This window comes from Pteropus vampyrus, unplaced genomic scaffold (genome assembly GCF_000151845.1).
Source record: "Pteropus vampyrus isolate Shadow unplaced genomic scaffold, Pvam_2.0 Scaffold301, whole genome shotgun sequence".
Classification (NCBI taxonomy): Eukaryota; Metazoa; Chordata; class Mammalia; order Chiroptera; family Pteropodidae; genus Pteropus; species Pteropus vampyrus.
In genome coordinates, this window is record NW_011889082.1 from 327353 (window position 1) to 349124 (window position 21772).

A 21772-nucleotide genomic window follows, 5' to 3' on the forward strand; every position below is an offset into this window, starting at 1 on the left:
GTTGCCCTCTTAATGTTCCAATTTTCCTTGACTTTGTTGATTTGGCAGCTATTCAGGTAAACGTGGTGACCTTGTTTGTTAAACCTCATTGCCAGCCCATGGCATAAAATAAGATCATGTATGTAAATCTTGGTGCCTGGCATAGAGTACATGCTCAATAAATGGTGATTATCATGATTATTAATGATAAGACCCCACCACTAACAATTGCTTCAGTTTGGTCAAATGTTAACTCTTTTAAAATATAAATAATTCTGGAAATATTTAAATTATAGTAGGGGTATGTTTGTTTATTTTCTTGAAAATTTTGGGTCTTAAGGTAGGGAAAAATTATAAAAATGGAATATATCTGTCTTCACAAATTTGGCCAGAGATAGCAATAATGAAAAAGTTAATTTTGAATTCTAAGTTTTAAAATACTAATTTATATGCTTTCTAAAATATTTAGATAAAAATATATTTGGCCCACTGTGGCAGATAGGCACATGCTTTAAAACGAATGGAGTAAAAGTTTAATGAAAACACATTTTCAGGCTAACTTTTCTATAATATGGACCTCTACAATGTCACAAAATTCCAGCTAGAACCATGACCCCAAAAGCCAGCCAGAAAGACTAGTCTGAAAGGTAGAATATCCTGATGCCGAGCACTCATTTTTATTGCTTTGATTGCCAGCACCTGGCATAAGTATTATACCATCATCATTTCTACAGAGATACTGATATTCTTTTTTAAAAAACATGTAAAACCTGACATACATTCTTAGAAATTACCATCACCTTTTGAGAATGTCTGATTCAGAAAAATGATCAAAAGTCTCTTCAAAGTGACCTTGATGACTAAATATTTAAGCTAGATGACACATTAAAAGTTCTACACTTCCTTAAGTGGCAAGTGTTGTCATTTTGTTTTGAAACTATAAATCTTCTTCCAGTCCCACCCTCTACCAGGCCTCAGTCCTCAACTTGGCTTCTTCTAGGTTTCTCACTTCCTTTCCAGAACCTGAAGATTGAAATACATCTAGCCTCATATGCATTGGCTTACATATCCATGTTTACTGATCTGAGAAGAGTACTCTCATAAAGGAAAGCCCCTTCACTTCCCTATACTTCCCTCAATCACTCTTCTTCCACCCTTCCTCCCTCAGATCTTCAATTTAGATGATACAGTTTTGACTTTTTTAATATTGTCCTAAAAGAGGAGAGAATAGAATTTTTCAATACCTTCTTTTAAAAAATAATTCTTTTGCTATTTTTCATCATACAGGATTCAAGAGTACGCTGTGTAAACATAGAAGCTATGAAAAGAAAAGAACTAGAAAGGTGGCTGAAGATATTTCAAGTAACTGTCTCCACTGGGATGTTAAACTTGGAGTGGTTTTATTAAACATGTAGAAAACAAGAAAATGGACATGCTGGTGTGCTGGAAACAAAATAAATAAGAATATTTTCTTTAATTAATGCAGGTGTTAACAATGACAATCAAATACAGAATTAGATATCATCTCTGCCTCTGTCATTTACAATAAAACACAAGACAAAGGGATAAAGTGCCTTACAAATCCAATGCCATGAAAAGGCATTAAGACTTAGGAATGGAGTGAATAGACTGTATCTCTTGCTCAACCAGAATCCTCGCTTGTGCCTCATACAAACAAGGAATATTGTACAGATGAACATGTGCAAAAAGATAACAGAAGACATTCTGTTGGAGATTCTGTTTCTTCAGCCTTGACATGTGACAAAGCAGAGAAGGTTTTCCTTGTCATCAATCAAGGTAACTGGCTAAGAGGGAAGGAATACTCTGGGAGCTCTTGAAAGGCCGTTTGAATCTCAACGCCTTTGGAAAGCAGCATCTTAAGAGGCCTGTGTAGTGATGAAAACTGGCAGGACCAAGAGTTTAAGCACAGCTCATGTACCTTTACTGGCAAGTTGAGGGTCTAGGGTCAAGACACTCTACTGGAATTTCCAAAAAGAGCATGTAATTTTGCAAGTGCAACATCAAAGTCAAGTTTATACTCAAGTAAGAAAGAAAAAAAAAAAACAGTTCCAGACATGATTCTGTCATATAGAATTAGTAATAAAGTCACCCTTTAGGACTAAGTTGACTCAGTGTACCATAGAGAATTCATGGGTCCCACTCCAAGAAACACAAAATAAACCAAATCCAAACTCTGTCATAAAGCAAGTATTCAATGAATGCTGGTTGTCTAGGTGTAGCACATATTTAACATGTACTAAGTCTTATGAAGGTACTAATATTTATAGAAAAGGTGACCCAGAAACAAACAAGACATAGTGCTGACCTTTGGGAACTTCAAATTTGTTTAAGCTTCTACATAAAAAAAAATATATTAAATAAAAAATAGCAAAGTGCACAGCAAGCACATAATTTGTTACCATTTATGTGGAAAAGAAGAAGAAATTAAAAAAATATATTTTTTCATATATTTTCACATCTTTTCATAGAATATCTTCAGAAAAATAATAAAAAGCAAAATGGTTGCTTCTAGAAAGGAAAATTAGATGATTAGGAGGATGTATTTTAAATCGTGGAAAGGTCTTTCAAAATTCAATTGCATTTAAATAAAATGAACTGCTAAACAATACTAGACGGTATATAAATAAGCATCAGATTGTATGGCAAAGACAAACAAATCAGGGATAAAGATAATGATAAAAAAGGAATGCAAGAGTTATTTTCCACAGTTTTTTAAAATATTGACTTCTCATAAATTAAAATTGCTTTATTAAAATATTTAAGTATTTTCAACTGTCTAAGAACACACTGACTGGCCACTCAGAGTGTCCCCTCCTTTTGGCAATATTTCTATACTTTCTTCCTCACACTATCGTTCTTCTCTAATACCTAATGTCTCTAATGTCTATGCTATGACATTGCACTAAATTGTAATAATACATTTTCTCATCAGTCACCCCATCATGATATGAGCTCCTTTAGGGAAGGTACTTTATCTTACATCTTATAGATTCACTGCCTGGAACAGATATTGACATGCAAGGGCATTTCTTAAGTGTTTGTTGAATGAGTAAATTTCTTAAAGTAAAACAAAGCTATAAATTGTATTCTAAAAGGACAGTAGGTGACAGCCTTGGAAATCTGAGGTCTGCTATTTACTAGGTTGGGCAAGTTGCTTTATCTCTCCATTCCCTTTGCTCTGGAATGAATATAATAATAAAGTGTACCACAACACAGTTGTTACAGGGATTAAATGAGATTATGTACATAGGATACCACATAGTTGTAAAGCTGATATTTAAATGTAACAGATACTACGGTAAAGTGTCTTACCTTGAGGTCTGAAAAATAAGATTATTTAATAAGGTAATATCAGATACAAGCTAATGGTTTGTTCTGTATGCTTCCTATGTACCAATAGTTATAGAGGATACAATGCACCTTACAAATACTATACATTTTACTGGATACACACAAGTCATTAAGCAATAAGTTTAGTTTGGTGACAAAATTTTAACTTCTGCTACAATATATCTTCAAAAGAAATCATTTATAACCACATTCATGTTGACAAGACCCTCACAGACTCAAAATAAATAGAAATAACTCATATTTAAATACTGTTGCTACCTTGGGACTCTCAATCACACAGAAGACAGATGGAGACACTGAGAGAACGTAACAGGCACTTCTGTAGGAACTGACCATTAAATCAGAGAATCTTCACTTGTTTTCCCAGGATGAGTGATGGACAATTTGCATGGAGGCTCATTATTCACAAGTGTCCTTTCTCTCTTCTGTAAACACCGGTGAGTCTCCCAGTCATTCTGAAGTACCAAGATTTCCTTCCAGGCTAACCCTTTGTAACTCCACCGTTCTTCGTTCCCTTCTTCTTTCCCAGCTTCCATTTTCAGTGCTTGAGCTTTTTAAGTCCTGCATCATCTACAGTCCACTGGCCCGTTGTGTACCTCTGGTCATGCTTAGCCCTGACAAACTCAAACACAGGCTGAGATTCCCTGCTTTAAGATCAGAGGTTTCAGTGCTGGATTACGTCTCTTCAAATTGTATATCTGAAGAATAATAATGAGAAACATATTATATGTGCTAAATAATATAAATTTGCAAGAAGATAAAGAGGCAGATTATATCTTTGCCCAATTACCTTTACATGATAAAGGGTGACCAACCATCCTGGTTTTCCCTGGGACTGTCCTGGTCTTAAAACTAAGAGTCCCATGTCCTGAGAAACCCCTTAGTCCAGGGCAAATTGGAATGGTTGGTCACTTAGGATGATCCAAATGACATTCATTAATTTATTTTACAACACAAAGGACTACTGCAGACCACATAATGAAATCTGCCTGAGCTTGTCCATGCTAATTAGACTACTGTAAACATGGGCTTCTTATGAAGTTTGATTTCTAATCACATTAAAAAGAATTAAAAACCTTAATATAAATTTCTTCTTAGTTCAATCAGCTGGGTGAGGTCTTTCTGAGCTTTTATAAATGTAGACATTGGTGGCAAAATGGAATTAAGCAGACAAGCTAAGGGTAAATTTCTACGGTCAAGCTAGTGGGCCTCAAAGCCTGAATTTTGTCACCTACCAGCTGTGTGTTTGGGGCAACTGACATTATCTTCTTGGCCCTGTTTTATCTACTATAAAGTGGGGGATGATCTTAATATTTCTCTCTTTGATTTGAAGGGTGGGGGGAATTAAATGAGGTACTGCACAAGAAGCAGTTAACATAGTACCTGACACATAACTTCTTTCTTTCATTCTTTCTTTCTCTCCCTCTCCCTCTCTATGTCTTTCCCATCCATATAAATCAGCTTGGTCCGCTATAGCAGGGAGGAGTTAGGAGACAGAGCAATAGAAACCTAGAAGAGAACCTGTCTCCTCCCCACCTGCAGTACTCCTCCCCCAATACACACGCAAAGCTGCTCATCATTCCTTACTCTCCAGGGCCATCCCTAAATCTGGTGGGAGGGGTTCTTATGTTAGAATTGTGAGGCAAAAAGAAGTCAGCAGTTCCAACAGCTAGCATTCTCTAAAAAGCAAAGGGATTATGGCTGATAGATTTCTCCCTGTTATCGCTTTAACTTTTTGTTTCCTTTTCCTTCAACTTCCCGATCCCTGCTAATATTCTTACCATTTTGTTTCTTCGAGTTCATGTCTTGAGTGCCACATTTTTCCACATCCATCATTCTCACTTGAAAAAGAAAAAAATCATTTTTATTTCCACAAAACACAATTCTACATCCCATACAGTGACTCAAGTTTAAATTCCAGGTTCCTACAAAACATGTTTAACCCCCTAGGAAATCTGGTAGACTTCCTTATTCCACAGGTCCCAAGCCCTGAGGTTGATTCAACAGGTTAGGGCACATACTTTTACTCCTAGATTTTCTTTAGGGATATATACTTTTATTTTTCATCCTTCCCTCTGAGATGGACTGTATTTTGAGATACTTTATTTTGCATTGCTTTTCTAGGCATTTCTAATGCTAATTATATATTACAAGGGAATATTCAAAATGCAACAGTCACTTCCTTGGACAAATCAACTCCATTTCAGAATCTTCCTATCACTGAAACTTGGTATTTGTATTCTGGCTGTCTTTGTTCTGCTGAGTATCTAGTCATTAGCAATAGCAGCCTTCACTCCCTCAGTTACACCATGGCCCTAGATTCACCCACCCCCTTAAGAGGTTGTGGGGAATTTCTCAACCAGTGGAACTCCCTTCCACTTCCCTGTTGACATCAGATAACTCTAGGCACATCAGCGTTGGGTCCCTTGGTATACTTCTCAAAGTTCTGGAGAAATGATTACTCTGAATCATCTTAAAATGGGAGGAAGTTATTTGAATAGGCTTATTTTCCTGGATTTTAATAAGTTGTCATAAGTAAATAGAGAGATAAGCACATGCAAATTATATAACAGTCAGAAATCTGACAAAATACTCTATGGTAAAAGTGTTACAGCTCAACATGAGGAACTATTTTTATAACTTAGGGTGCCCAGAACCAGTTCAATATAACAATGCATCTGATGGAAAACTCAAATTAAATCAAAACCAACAGGTATTTTAGCTTTCTCTTTCCTGTAAGTCTGCGGTTTTTTGCATAATGAAAAGAAACTTATACCTGGTCTTCTTCAACCTCTGGACATACCTATTCTCTCACCCCATCTTGTACCCAGCGACCTTGCTCAGCTTCACTGTAATTGCTATTAAACAGTGGACTGTCTTCATGTCACCTTGCAAAGGCAAGTCATGTTCTCCTGCAGCCATGATCCAACTCTCACCCCCTCAGAAATGCTACTACAGTATTCACTGCTGCCCTCCAATGTAGGTGATGCCACTGAACAGCAAAATGAGCGGGACTGGAGGAAGAGGTGATGCACAGGTTTACATAGCTAAAATGGCATAGCTAAAATCTACTTTGCACAATTGAAAATTGGCCCTAAAAATGAAGGCTAATAGGAAGGCAGCATTTTATAAATCAGTGTTTCCTAGTGGGGGCACCACTAGCATTTAGGGTAGGATGGTTCTCTGTGACACTGCCCTGCAGATTTAGTATCCTTGGCCCTGCCTACTAAGTGCCATTGTGACAACAGCACCCCCATACATTCCCCCACATCCACCGTAGAGACCATTGCAATAAAGGAAATACCATCTCTTTTCAGACAGAAGATGACTGTCAGGGCTACAAATAACAATGGGATGATTCCCAGAATTGCCAAATGAGTCCTCTTGTTTTCTGGAAACTTAAATGACGGTTCTGAAAAACAAAACAGGACAAAACAAAAGACAAATTTTTGATGGGAAGGGGTAAGGAGAATAATCATCCTTGAAGTTTAATTTAGGTTAGCTTTAGGTTAATGTCCTTAAATATCAAAAGTTTCTGGCCAGTTGAGTGGCTGGAATAGTGAAATGCCTCTGATATGAAAATAGGAGCAGCATGGAAAAGTGGAAGAAGCTCAGGCTTTGGACAGATGAACCTGGGGTTAAATTCTGCTGCCTCACACTAGCTTTGACATCTCTGACAAGTCTTTTAACCAGGCTGCAAAATGAAAACGATAACTTTTGCGAAGCTAATGTTTGTCATAATCCCTGACTACGTAGTTCAAGCTTTAAAGACACAATAGCAGTCAACCTTTGTATGGTTTATAAAGCCTGTTCATATCTATTTTATTTGAGTCTCAAAATAACTTTATGACTTAGGTGTGCCTAACTCAATAGGTGTTTTTTTAAAAAAAAATTCCCAGGTTACAGATGAAGAAACAGACTCCAAGCAGTTAGGTGAGTTATCCGAGGTTTCCCACCAACAGGTTGTCATAAAACAGCTTTTAAATGGCAGGAACCCATTAATGCAGTTCCTACCAAAGTGACTCATACCTCAGTCAGAGCATCTTTAATTATCTAAACTTCTTTTGTTCTTTTTCTTCACAGGACCATCCTGGAAAATATTTTACTATTGCTTGACTTGTCTACCCAATGTTTTAGTTGTTTTCTCTGAAGTACCCAAAGCTTTACTGTCAACATCTGTTGGGGGAGGGGTAGGAAGAAGCGCTTCTCAGAGCACCTCCGGCTTTACATTAACATCATGCTCGCCCACCTCACTTTCTCTAAAGGTCTGAGCCTTTCGTCAGACTGTATCCTACCTCACCCACTTTACCCACTCCTGTAGGACGGGGAGACAAAAAGTAGTTAAATCTGTGTAGGCAAGAGTCTCAAATCATTATCATACACTGTAGCTCATTTATACATATGATAACCTTGCTCAGTTGGTTATAACCATATAGGGAATTGAAGCAGGCAGAAGTTGAATAACTTGCCCATGGACACACACAGCCTTATGTCTTATGCACTAAGCAGACTGCCTTGAATTGGAATGTCATAGACTACCTTGGGGGAGGCAGATGGGGAGAAAGGATCTCTCCCATTTGGAATAAGATAGAAAAGTACATTCTATTTGCTTCTTGCCATAGAAACACTGGAGGGAAAGGGGCAGCTCTATGTGCTCAGATTTGGATTCCTGAAACATGGCCTGAGTTGAGTATTCCTCTCAGGTACTCCCCAGATACCCCAGCCACAGGAGCATTTCCAGCATGGATGAGATTGACTGTTTTCTTGTCTGTTTCCTGGAGAGTGTGAACTATCTTATTCTTCTATGAGCCCCCAATGCCTGGCACATAGGCCATAGTCAATAAATATTTGCTGAATGTTTATTAAATAGCAATATGACTTGGATGAATGCAAGTGAGGAAGAGGATGCATTTTGCAAATATAGTGCTGTTCATTCATTTGTTTATTCAACAATGAATGCCTACAATGAGCAGGCATCATGCTAGGTGCCAGGGGACAGCACTAAGCATATTTTAATTGAGACATTCAGAATATTACCTGGGATGACCAACTCAGCTGTACTGTTTTCCTCAAAATCTGATCTTCGAAAAGTGCAGTAGAAAATCTCGTTAGCTGTTGTGTTGATTCTAAGCGTGCTGGTCACATTGAAAAGTTTCTCCTCCCTCTCGGAATTGGCAATGGTGGTTTTGCCACTCAGGACTCGTTGGTCACTGCTTGTCCAGATGACTTCAGCCTCGGGGTAACCCTCAGCCTGACATGTTAGTTCATGTTCAGAGGTGACTGGATCCACAGAAATTATTTGGTTGATTTTGTGGTATGGGGCTAGGTCATGAGCAAAAAGAAGTCAGGGCTTTTGCTTAGCACAGAACTAGATGTGTGTCTACATTAGAAAGATTATCAATCCAAGCTAGTTTTCATAGAAATAAGCATAATGTTCAGCTGTCTCAGCAGTGGGGAACCCCAGTTAGTTCTGCCCCAACTCTTCATACTTAGGCTGAGTTTGGGCTTCCAGGAACAGCTATCTAGCTATATGTATAATATTGCTATTTTTATTGGGTTCGAAGTAAGTAGGTAAACTTTTTTTTTTAAATTGTCGTCTTTAAACCAGTACTCATTCTATCCAAATATAAAACATGTCTGTTCATTTACTCAAGTATTTGTTTGTTTCCCAGTGAAGTTTTATAGTTTTTATATAGGGCACATTTCTTCTTACATTTATTCTTGAATATTTTGTTGTTGTTGTTATAATGCTGTCTTCATAAACATGAATCTCTCCAGCTGGCCAGCACTGTTTCCTTAGACTATTTAATAAACGGAAAATCCAATTTTGATGTGCCATTCACTTTTTCAACTTTATGTCAATGATCATAAATTAGGTATGAAAATAGTATAATGTCATTATAAAAACTGATATATGTTTCTGGATGAAACTTTTTAAAGTTTAAATATAAATATATTTTATTTTAAAATAGTTTTATATTTACAGAAAAGTTGCAAAGATAGTACAGAGTTCCTGCATACCTCTCACCCAGCTTCCCCCATTGTTAGCATCTTATACTACCATGGTACATTGGTTATAACTAAGGAACCAACATTAAACTTCACACTTTGTTCCTTTTCATTAGTTTTTCCCTAATGTCCTTTTTTTGTTCTAGGATCTCATCCAGAACACCATGTTATAACACTTATTTTTAAAACATTTTTATGCTGGCTATTTTAATAAATCACTTAAATAATTATTATATGCAAGGAAGAACGTTTGATTCAATTACAGATTGTTGGTTTGAGAACCTTTTAGGATTAAGATACCCGGTGTATCGACTATTATTTAGTGCAGTCACATCACCTAAGATCTTTACTCATGCTTATTCATTATAAGTATGTTAGCATGTTATTATTCTGTTAGCATTATCTTTATTTTACTCCTAATACTTTGGTGTAAACATTAGTGGTCCACCTAGAACCTTAACTCTGCATTTGCTCACTGAAATCATAACATGGCTTTATGATATATTCACAGAGATTTAACACAAAACAGCCAGGAACAAACAAAACTTAAATAATGATGTGATTTTTTTTGTGCGTGCTCTTATATCAATAAAACCAATAAAAACACTGGGAATCAACATAATCACAATTTGAAAACACATAAATAATGGTTCTTATCACCACATGAGTCCTCAACCTTGCCTCTGTTATGTTTAAGAATCATTAAAAACATGAATACACTGATTATACTTCATGAAATAATATTACCACAACAGGGTCTCATTCATATAGTACATTGCTTGATTTTCAGGCAATTAAAATTTCAAGCCTAAAATCACAATTAATGGTAAATTGTTAAAGATAAAATGTTGGCTTGTTTACCCTTCCATTATCATTTTTAATGGTCTAAGAATAAAGGTTATTTCATGCCTAGGCATTACCATTTTTAATGGTCTAATAATAAAGGTTATTTCATGCCTAGGTATATATATATAAATGTGGTATACCTGTAAGGGCCCAATGAGTGGATTCATTCTGCTTGTTGATTAAATATCCACTATATTAGTCTCTAAAGTGGGAAACATGTATTAGGGTATAGGAAGAAAATATTAGAACTTCCACTTATATGTATTTTTATCATAATGATTAAGAAATAGTCTAAGCTTAATATACTTTACTGATTGACACTGGGCCTCACTCTGTGCCACTCGAGGGTCTTGTGGGAAGCAGTGAGTTTTATAACACCAAAGGGAGGACAGTGACTCGTTTGGGCTTATTATACATTTTCAGATTCTCTTACCTAATTTTAACTAAACTTGCTTTAAAAATAAACAGCTAATCAAAAAGTTTCCCACAAAGAAACTGAGGATTGAAGATAATACTAATAATTCAAGCATAAACCAAAACAAATGTCATTTTACCACTACTTTATGACATTAAAACAGTAAGTAACTAATTGAACCTCAAGGCATTGGTTAAAAAAACCTCAAGATGTCAAGACTATCTCCCTTTGTTAATGATCAGTTTCACCTAAGTTTCATTATACCTTAAATATTAGTTATGATAGTGAAGCATCATAATTAGCAAGAAATTAAAAATATTTATTAGATTTTATTTCATCCTTTTAGATTTCTATTTTTGTACATTTATGGAGTGTATAATATATTGAACCATAAGAAATTGGTGATGTTCAATTTTTTTTGCCTTTTAAAAATGTCAATTTCTTATGCTATAACCTATATATTAGCACAAGTATATTCTTTATAACTACATCACACACACACAGATATACATACATGTTAGTTTAACATGCTTTATTGATGGAGTAGGTAATCAAAAGCACTTGCAGACTCCTGGTGAACTTCATCTAGAGCACACATGGGTTGATGCAACTGTCACATCAAGACTGAGAAGAGCTCATGGCAGTTTTGAAGTCAATGTACAACTTGATACACACTCTGAGAGTACAGATACAGGCAGCAAAACCTGCTTGTTACAGGTACAGACTTCAAAGCCAGATTGCTTACGTTTAGAAGTTGGCTTTGCCACTTAATAGCTGAGTGAACTTGGTCAAAGTACTGAATTTCTTTGGAATTCAGTTTCCTCACCCATAAAATAATAACACCGCATATCATTGCAACTAAGATGCCATCTATTGACAGACAACCTCAGATTTCAGAGACATAAAATGTGAAAAACATGCCTCTTAGACATGATGAAGCTCCTACTCCATAGAGTCATTTGAGGATTAAGTGGGTTAATATAGGTAAAGTGCTTAAGACAGGGCCCGGCACATTAGTACTACGTAAGTGTTCATTTCTACTATTACTACGAGAGCTGCTACTCCTCTACTACTACCGCTGAAATGCATACTCATTAGACAGAACTGATAGTTCCTGTAAATTTTCACATCTTCAAGCCTGTTCATGTTTCAAAATGTTTAGGCTTATTCTATTTGAGGAAATATTACATTCATTCATTCAACAAATACTTTGTGTGTGCGCTTGTTGCACTACTACTTTCACGTGCCAAGTCCGAGGGACACAGCAATGAATAAAACAGACCCAAATCCCTGCCTTTGTGGAGTATGTATTTTAGAAGGAGGAGGGAAACAATAAACAAAATAGATCAGTACATTTATATGATACGTTGCATGTGTTAGATGGGTATAAATGCTACAGAGAAAACTTAAACAGCCCTGACTGGTAAATTTGGGGGAGCGATGGGTTTGGTGGGAAATGATAGCAGATAATCTTTGATCCGCATGAATAAATTAGCTTTATTGGGTTAACTATGCAATATTTGTTCTTTCAGTTGCCTAATCTCATTTAAGATCTTGAAAGTATAAAGGGCACTTCATCTTCCCTGCTATTAGGTCCAATGATTAAGGAAAAACAGTATTTCAGTTTAAAGTCAGATGCCGGAGAATCTGGTATTTAAACTAAAAAACAGGAAATGTGGAATAATACTCAAAGTGTTAATAACAATTGAGTTAATCCAAAACCAAACTCTTTCAAATTTCAGTTTCAAAATGCTTCATCTTTAAATTTCCATGGTGAGTAAACTCCCTGTGGGGAAGCTGTGTTACCACATGTTAGCAGTGATGGGAAGAGAAGCCTATGTGTTACTGTGAAATCATTTGCATACTAAGGGAACTTGGGAGTTCTATGTCTTTGAGACGTGTAGTTAGCTCACAGGAGGTGGACACCAAACTTCTACTGGAGACACAGCCTCAGTGCAATTGAAACCTGGTGCCTGACTTACTTTCAGTGCAGTGCAATTCAATGCCTAAGATCATTGTAGGTAAATGACAACAAGCTGGATTGGGAACATAATGCCAAGTTAGTACTTTACTACACAAAATGCAATAGTCAAACAAATCAAATGTTGGTCATCTGTTTTGCTTTATCAGGGATCCCTCCTTGGAATAACCATCAGAGCCAGAGACTTCTTAATGTTTCCAAAAGGGACATTACAGAGCCCAGGTGGCCTGAAAGAATATCTTTTCTCACTACATGGACAGCTGTCCCACTCTGCTACTCCCTACAGGTCAATGAGAGACCTTTTCTGGAAACAGAAACTTACTCTATATACTTCTTTCTACCTGACTGCCAAGCTTAATGCTCTTCCTCTCCCCCCAAGATCCAGCAATTTTGGCTGTTTATAGAGTTAAGTCTTGGTAATTTCTTTCATGCCTTGAAACAAAGTAGGTGCTTGATATTTGCTGATGGACTGAAGAAAAGTTGAAAATCTTAACATGGGATCTCACTATTTTGCTTTGATGACTATCACTGCTCTGGAGAAGCATATGATAAAATATAATTAAAATTAAATCTATTTCACGGCACAAGTAACTTTTTCTTGACGACAGTAGCATCAATTGAGCCAGAATCAGAGACCCAGTAATGAAATACAAAATAAATGCATTTCTCCTAACTTCTATATAATTTTGATTTTGAGTTTATAATGATCAGTTATCCCTTTAGAATAAATGTAAACTTTTTCTACTTATATGATTGACTTTCAGACTGATAGTAGTTAGTCTAGGAATGGAAAGGCCAAGGGATGATGATTTAATTCTAGTTACATATTAAAAGGTCATCATGTGAAAAAAAGGAGCAGGCAGATAATTTCAAAACTAAAAGTAGAGAGGGCAGATTTCAGCTCAATATCAGTAAGTAATTTCAATAGGCTATGGAAGGGAGATCCAAATGACAGGGGTGTCATTATGGGAAGTATATAAGCAGAAGATTCTTCGGGGGATTTCTGTTCTTTGGGAGTTTGGATTAGCTTCTCTTGCCTGGGATCCTTTCAGCTCTCAATTCTAGGAATCTTAACAGTGAAAGTGGAGATGGTCAGCTAAGGTGTTTTCCTTCACTTAGCTAGTGAGCACCCAAAACTTTGAATCCAGATGACTTGATGACATATTTATAGGTTAGTATCCAGGAATCTGACACTCACAGTTCCTTTTTAACACTCTATGACAACATTGGTATAGATTTTCAAGATGAATGTATGACCACTGAGCATAGTTTATATCATCTCTAAGGAAGAATAGTTTCCTCTATATTTGATATAATTATTTTTTGCCTTCATAGATTAACTTCAAGTCTCTTTGAATGTGAACCTTACAGTAGGTTTGTTTTTAATATATTTATTAGGGTTTGACATAGAGAGGTTCTAATGAAGGAAATGCTGGCAGACCTAATAAAATTAAAAAAATAGCAGTTGGATAAAAAAAAAAAAAAATCCTGGAGGGACACACAAATAGCAGCTACCTAGTTATCTTTGCATGCCATGGAAGATTCCTGGTGTAGGGAGGAGGGACACTTTTGTAATTCATTTTATTCCTTTCCATAGCATATGATTTATTTGCAAGTATATGTATTACTTTTATAATAATAATAAAAAGTAAAGACTAGGAATTTAGTTTTAGGAAAACTGAACATACTATAGAATACGGTCCTATCATGTTTGGCCCTGGATCACTAGGGATTCTCAAATAGGAGGTGCTCAAGTGAGTAAGTGTGTAAATGAACAGACTGCTGCTATGGAGAGGAAGGCTGGACTTTCAAGAATGAAAAGTTCACAACACAGGATATGATTTTAATGAAGGTTGGGCCTCTTTAGCTATAATAATTCTTACCATGGACTTTCAAAGTAATCCGCTTGTAGTCAGCGCCGCCATAGCCGATCAAGCAGAAGTAAACCCCTGCATCCTGCAATTTCACATCTGTGATCTGAAGTGCAGCCTTTCCCAAGAAGAGCTGGTCTTTCAACAGCTGGGCCCTCTGGCTGTAGCTACTGTGCTGAACCTTTAGGTCCTCCTTCCCGTTTATAAACTGAATAATTTTCTTATCCTCCATTTCCCAGTAGACAATTAATGCAAACAGGTTTAATTGCTCTTCTACTGGGAATTTGCATTCCATTGTCACATTGCTGCCATACTCTACCACGTACAGATCCTTGGTAACTGTGATAATAAATGCTGAAAAGAAAGATGACCAGTCTTCAGAAAGTGGAAAATTCCTCAAAAAGATGATAGAATGAGTACACTGTTTATAAACACTTTATCCGGTCACTATGTGATAACTACATGTAAGGACTTACTTTCCTAAAAAACATATTTTATCCAGTGGGCTTGCAACATGTTTTGGGGTACTATATCTCATCCCTAAGTTAGCTAGTAAAATTGGCTAAACAAGTTGTTGTCCCAAAATTCATAAACATACATTGCTGTAGAAATACTATATGGTGATGGGGTACTTATAACCAGAAGACTTTGTTTCATGTGGACATCCCCAGAATGTCCTTTGACTGGACACCTATTTGCCTTCTGCATAGTCTGAACGACAGACTCCAAGATAGTCATATGCTGCTTAACAATGAGGACATGTTCTGAGAAATGTGTTGTTAGGTGATTTTGTTGTGCAAACATCATAGAGTATACTTACGCAAACCTGGATAGTACAGACTACTACACACCTAGGCTATATGTTGTAGGCTATTGCTCCCACACTACAAATCTGTACAACATATTACTGTACAAAACAACATGAGTTTGAATCAAGCATAAGAGAAAATGATGCAGTCAAGAGACATGGTAAACACAAGACCTAAGGCTACAATCAGCATAACATGGCATAATGTTTAATAGTAAACTTTTTTTATAAGTAGGAAGAGTACACTCTAAAATGATGATAAAAAGTATAGCTTAGCAAACACATAAACCAGTAACACATTCATTTGTTATCAGTATCAAGCATTATGTACTGTACAATAATTGTCTGTGCCATGTTTTTACACGACTGGCAGCACAGTGGGTTTGTTTATACTAGCCTCACCACAAACAGGTGAGTAATGTGTTGCACTATAATTTTACCATGACTGCAACATCACCAAGAGAAAAAATTTTCAGCTTCATTATAATCTTATGGGACCATCATGATATATGAGGTCATCGTTGACCAAAATATTTTTACGCAGCACTTGACTGTAGTCCGCTCTTTTTGCTGCCCTAAACTCCTGATCAGTTGTCTCGTCAGAGGTATATGGGTCTAAAGATTTAAGGAGAGTCTCAGGATGATGCCAGTACTGTATTACCCTGGCATGTTCCATGGCACTATAATTCTTCCTTAGAACGTGCTCTTTGGGAAAAAGCAGGTCACAGAGCAAGATGAGTAAAATGATCCTGCCCTTGTTTAAAACAAACAAATGAAAGTATACACATAGGCCATTTTTCAAGATATTTTCAATATTTATATCTAGGAAATGGATAGCGAGTTAATTTTGTTTCTTTCAATTCATCCATATTGCCTGTATCTTTGTCCAATGATATGAGTTTATAAAATGTTTTTGAAATAAAGAAGGGAAAATAGAACATCCTATCTATTAAAAAATACATCCATTTTAAATTATTTTAATTTTTAACTTCTGGTTAAAATATTTAAAATATAGAAACTAATAAAAAGATTGGTGTCTTACCTTTCAGCAGATGACAGTAGGCCATGAATGTAAAACCACTAAATGTCCTCATTTTTCTGAAATGACCTAATTATGGGAAGTACAAAAAGAAAACTGCTTTACTCAATAATTGAATACCCAGACATTATGGAACTTAGCAGTTCTAATTGAAATAGTCTTCTGATAACCAGATAATGACTGACTTCTAAGTATGGAAATGCAGTAGAGGATTCAGAAGTTCAATACCATTACTTAATATCCCAGAGCCATATAAAGCCAAACTTTAAAAAGCTACTATGATGAGAATTTTAAAATTTAATTACAAGACCCGAAAAAAAACTTGTACATTCAAAAAAAGAAGAAAATATTACAGCAAAATCTTCTCAACTATTTCATGTTTTTTTTTTCTGCAGTATAACATATCTAGAAATCTAAACCTGCCTATGCAAAATTTCAAAGCAAGGAGAATCTGACTTCCACATCTTCCACCTCTCAATGCTCTCCCACCCTAGCAGCTGAATACTTTCATTGTACCCTTTAACTAGTCAAGCCTTCCACTTCACTATTCCATCCATGCCAGCTCTCCCTCAGGTGCTATCCTTCAAAAATCTCCTCTTCTGTCCAGATAATAAATTTATTATTACAGATAATAAATCCTATTTCTGCAATAAACTGATTCCATTAGTAGCAGGGGGAGTGAGAAGAAACAGCTGGATTTGACTAATTCATACTAAGATGTGAATGACTCACAGCCACTCTTCAGGAGTATCTGCCTACATTCTCTTCTTCATTTTGTCATCCTGTTGAAATTCTCCCAATTCTTTCTCAGCAAACATCAATTGAGCATATTTTCTGTGCCAGGCACTACTTTAGGCACTGGGGATACAGCAGTGAACAGGAAAGAAAACTCACTTTTCTCTTGGAGCTTATATTCAAGTAGGAAAGTAAATAAAGAAGATTTGTACTATATTTCAGCCAATACATTTATTTAATAAGACATTTTCCCTCTGATTACACATACATTTATACACTTTGAGAAGAAAATTAGCTTTTCCTCTAAGGTCTCTTCGACCTCAGTATATACACAAAAACTCACAAATGATCAACTAATCAATGTTACACATATATAAGGCAGAAAATTAATGCTCCTAATATATACATAGTTCCTAAAAATCAATAAGAGAACTACACACAACCCAAAATGAAAATGAGCAAAAGATTCTAATATACAGTTCAGAGAATAAGAAATACAAATGATGTCCAAACAGGAAAGAATGCTCAATCTAACCAATAAAAAAAGTATAAATTTAAGACAGGGGATACCATTTTTCACTTATTAGAGTGACCAAAATTACAAAGATCCCTAATATATAGTTTTAGAGGATAATAACAAATGAGTTTTCTCATCCACTAATAATCGGAATATAAAGTTGTATAACCTTTTTTGGAGAGCAATTTGGTAATCTCTATTAAAAATGTAAATGCATATGTCATTTGAGCTTTCACTTCCTCTCCTGGAAATACATCCTACAAAAACTAAAACATGTACTTATAACAATAAAGAGATGGAACTTCTAATATTAACCGAAAATTGGGACTACCCTAGATAACCTAAGTGGTTAAGTAAATTTTGGTATATTCATACAATGTAATATCATTAAGGACAGAATAAAGTACATGTATATGTATTGATTTTGCAGAGGTGTAGAAAGTAAGTTGCAGAACAGAAATCTACTTTAGTTAAAAAAGAAAAAGAAAAATGTGTGTGTATATAAAAATAGATGTCAAGAAAAATCCATACCAAGATACTGACAGTGATTATCTCTAGGAGTGAATTAGAGAGAGGATAGGTAGGTTTTCACCTCACTACAGTTTTTTTGTTTGTTTGTTTTTTGTTTTTTGTTTTAATGAAGAAAGGACAAAAGAAAGAAAAAGAAAAAAAGGGGAGATGAGATTGTAAACGATTCCTTTGGAGTTTTTCTGTGTCCAAATTTTCAAATGAACATATATGTTTTACTTTTATTATCAGAAAAAGCAAAAACAAAATTTCACGAACCATTTCACCTTGCCAAGCTGCAGAATATCTGGCAGACAGAGTAGCAGAGTAGAACCTAAAACATCTGAACTGAGGTAGAATAATGACATTTGTTTACATTTTTCTTCATTATCTTCATTATTAAAATAACTTAAACACATTACAGAAAATGAGAAAAGAAGGGGAAAACTACCTACTAGTTTATCACTTTAACCAAGGTAATGTCTGAAAACATTTTTGGTTATCAAAATGGGGTGAGGAGGTAGGTTGCTATTATCTAGTGGGTAGAAGCCAGAGATGCTGCTAAACATCTTAAAATGCACAGAACAGCCCCCATAGCAAAGACATATTCTGGCCCCAAATGTCAATAGTGTCAATGCTGAGAAAACTTGCAACCACAGTGATTATTTTAGCATATGTTTTTCTCTAGTCTTTTCCCCCTAAGAATCTTTAAAACAGTAATTACAACCTTATATATTTAATACCCATTTTTTAATTTAATATTAGGACAAATATTTTCCATTTTAGTGTGTGATATTCATAATTATCTTATTTAGTAGTCCCACAATGTTTAGTTCCTTTATTGGGAGGTATAAGATTGTTTCCAACTTTAAAAATGTCAAAAGTATATGTGTATTCAGCAAATATTTGTTAGGTGCCACTTTGTGTCAGGCACCAGACTAGGCCCTCAGTATAGATTTCCCTAAATATTGATCAAGGAGAAAGAACATTTTCCTGGTTCTTGATGCATGCGGATAATTAGTACCAGTTACATTGTACCTTCATCCAGCACTAGGTATTGTTTTTAAAATATGTCTTCTAAGTTGATTATTTAAAGAGTAAAACTTGAAAAAAATAGTTGTCCATTATTAGCACAAGAAGTAATCAGCGAAGGCAGAAATTACCTAAAAAAAGAAATAAAACTTGAATTTTTCACGTGTTTGTTGATTGTTTTAGTTCTTTTGTGAATTTTCTGATTAGTTTTTGGCCTATTTATATTATTGGTTTCTTATCAACCTGCATGAATCCTTCATGTTCACATGCATATGCATATACAAAAAGGGTAAATAAAAAGAGTTATCATCTTCTTGCTAGTGTGAGGTGCATTATTCTTATTACTCTCCTTATCTGCTCTGTAGATGCGGATAATGATGGCATTCAGACCTGTGAGAACACAAAGGTTATTGAAATGAGGCTACTGCAGCAGCTATCTGGCTGTTCTTTCCTTGGGCTAGAATTAATATACCACAATTATAAAATACGAATGCAACGTTATAAACACAAATACACTTATTGGGCAGAAGAAAACTTAAGCAGAAGAAAATTTAAAGCAAAGAACTGTTGAATGAATCAGAGGGACATTAAATCCACTAATGGATTACAACTAATTTGGGCAATGTATATCTGAATTCCCAGACAAGAACTGAGACAAAGAGCAAGGAAATGTGAACAAGGGAAGAAATCACAGTTCATTCAGGATAGAGAAGCAGGTTTGTCCCTGGGGGAACCCAGTATATAACTATGGGACTGATACTACTTTTCTATTTCCTAAGCGTAGAATAGATAGGAAGAAGAGACAGGAAAATAATTTAAGTTTTGTTTCTTAAAAGTAGGAGCAAGGAGTGTCTTGATATCTGCTGGTTTAGGGTTTCCTTTTATTTTTACCTGTTGTCTATCAATTATAATTTGATTTCAAAAAAAAAATTCTTAGAGTTCAATAATGTGTCTCCAAGTGAGCTGAAAACTCATTCCATTAATAGATCAAGAGAGTTGATCTGTTAAATAGCTACTAAACTATCAAACTATATTAAACTCAACTAAATCCTGTGCCCAAACTCCTTCCACTCAGTGACCCTGAGAAACACGTGTACATTTCCCAGGTGTGACTTTGATTCCCTACACTACTTCTTTGGCTTCCTTTAAAACAACACTCAAATTGCTGTCCTTTAACCTCCGCTTATAACCCTCTTCCAATGAAAACAGGTTAATTTTTTTCTTCAGAGTATCATAGTCCTTAAAATCTTCTGGCAACTGTCAATGTAAACTGGCACAATCTTTCTGGAAGGCAATTCTCAATTTGCATCAAAAGGCCTTTAAAATATTCAGACTCTTTGCCTAAGTAGTTATGCTTCTAAGAGGTTACCTGAAGGAAATAATCAGCAGTGTCCCAGAGAGTTATATGAATAATGTTCAGTGAATGGCTAAGGTAGTGACCCACTGTAAATAACCTTTATGCCCAGCAGAGGAAATTAATTTTGTTTAGTTATCTAGCACCATGGAATAGTCATTCTTTTAGAAATCACATTTTAGAAGCCATTTAATCCATAGAAAATCATCCACCATATGTATATACATTTATTTTAGGTGCGAAAAACAAAGTGGAACAATGGTACTTGAAGTATTCCTTGTGTTATATGAGAAACCCAAACTGTGCTTTGACATGAGCCAAGGCCAATGTGTCTAAGAAATATTTTAACATTTTTTCCCCCTTAGGCTCCTCTCTTCCTCCTTTAGGACTCCTTTAGGTCCCAAAAGCAGACAGAGCAAAGAGATCACGTTCCAGGATCCTGGATCTTACAGCACGAAAGGACCTTAGGAGATGCTGCAGGCACGCTGACTTACCCAGAGCATACTGCTAGTGAGTGACTGAAGATGGACTTGGACCGAGGTGTCCCAATCTCCAGCCTAGAAATTTCCCTCTAGACCTGCTACCTACCTCAGGACCATATTAATGAACGCGCAGAAACATATAATTACAAGACTGACATTAAGCAAAACTGAATCCCGCCTGGAGAAAGCACAACGGGTTACCTGCTCTTATTAACCTCGATCAGTAATTGGCTCTATTGCCCCCCAAACCACAGATTCCCTTTTCCTTTCTCCTTTCTCCATCTCAAAGAAGTGGATGGGTCTATAGACCATATATTTTTCAAATACCGAGTGAGATGGCCAGAGATTCCGGCCAGCGGGCGAATCACGGGGGAAGAACGCTCCCTACCTGAGAGCGGGTAGACTCGCCTGGAGCGGAGATGAGTAGCGGAACCCAGATGAGCAGCGAAGCCCTGGACTTAGAAAGCTCCGCGAACTACGAGCTCGCTCCGCCCAGGGGATGAGGTCCCGCCCATCCCTGACGGACAGTCTTGCTACTGGCTGACTTGGAATGAAAAAAATATATACGTCCAGAAACCAAAACTGAAACCTAACTACTGAGGTTTCTCGTAAATAAGACTTTTCAAAAGGGAATCTTCAAGAAGCAAAACATCTTTGTTTTAAACAAAAGTTTAAACAAAGCAGCTTCCGAAATCATCGCAAAGTTTTCAGATGTTGGTTTTACCTTCAGAATCCAGACACCTTAAATTCTGCCATCAGGTTTCCTTACTTTTTGATAAAAGCTTTTGCAAGAAGACAGAACATCTTGGCATAACTTGATATAAT

The 21772-nt window shown here is 36.1% G+C and overlaps 1 protein-coding gene across 3 annotated transcripts; it reads right to left on the reverse strand.

The window, feature by feature from the left end:
* Window positions 1–1357: 1357 nt before the first annotated feature.
* On the reverse strand, window positions 1358–21464 carry CD274 (CD274 molecule). Of its 3 annotated transcripts, XM_023521269.1 has the most exons (8): window positions 21336–21416; window positions 17053–17178; window positions 16324–16389; window positions 14486–14827; window positions 8389–8673; window positions 6656–6763; window positions 5133–5192; window positions 1358–4049 (listed from the first exon to the last, which is right to left on the reverse strand). In XM_023521269.1, exons 3-8 carry the CDS (start codon window positions 16373–16375, stop codon window positions 4027–4029), a joined length of 870 nt encoding a protein of 289 aa, XP_023377037.1. In that variant the 5' UTR covers window positions 16376–16389; window positions 17053–17178; window positions 21336–21416; the 3' UTR covers window positions 1358–4026. The 3 variants fall into 3 exon arrangements, with proteins under 3 accessions (XP_023377037.1, XP_011374947.1, XP_023377038.1); XM_011376645.2 differs by lacking the exon at window positions 17053–17178 and having other exon boundaries at window positions 21336–21464; XM_023521270.1 differs by lacking the exons at window positions 14486–14827; window positions 17053–17178 and having other exon boundaries at window positions 21336–21464.
* Between the last annotated feature and the right edge of the window lie 308 nt (window positions 21465–21772).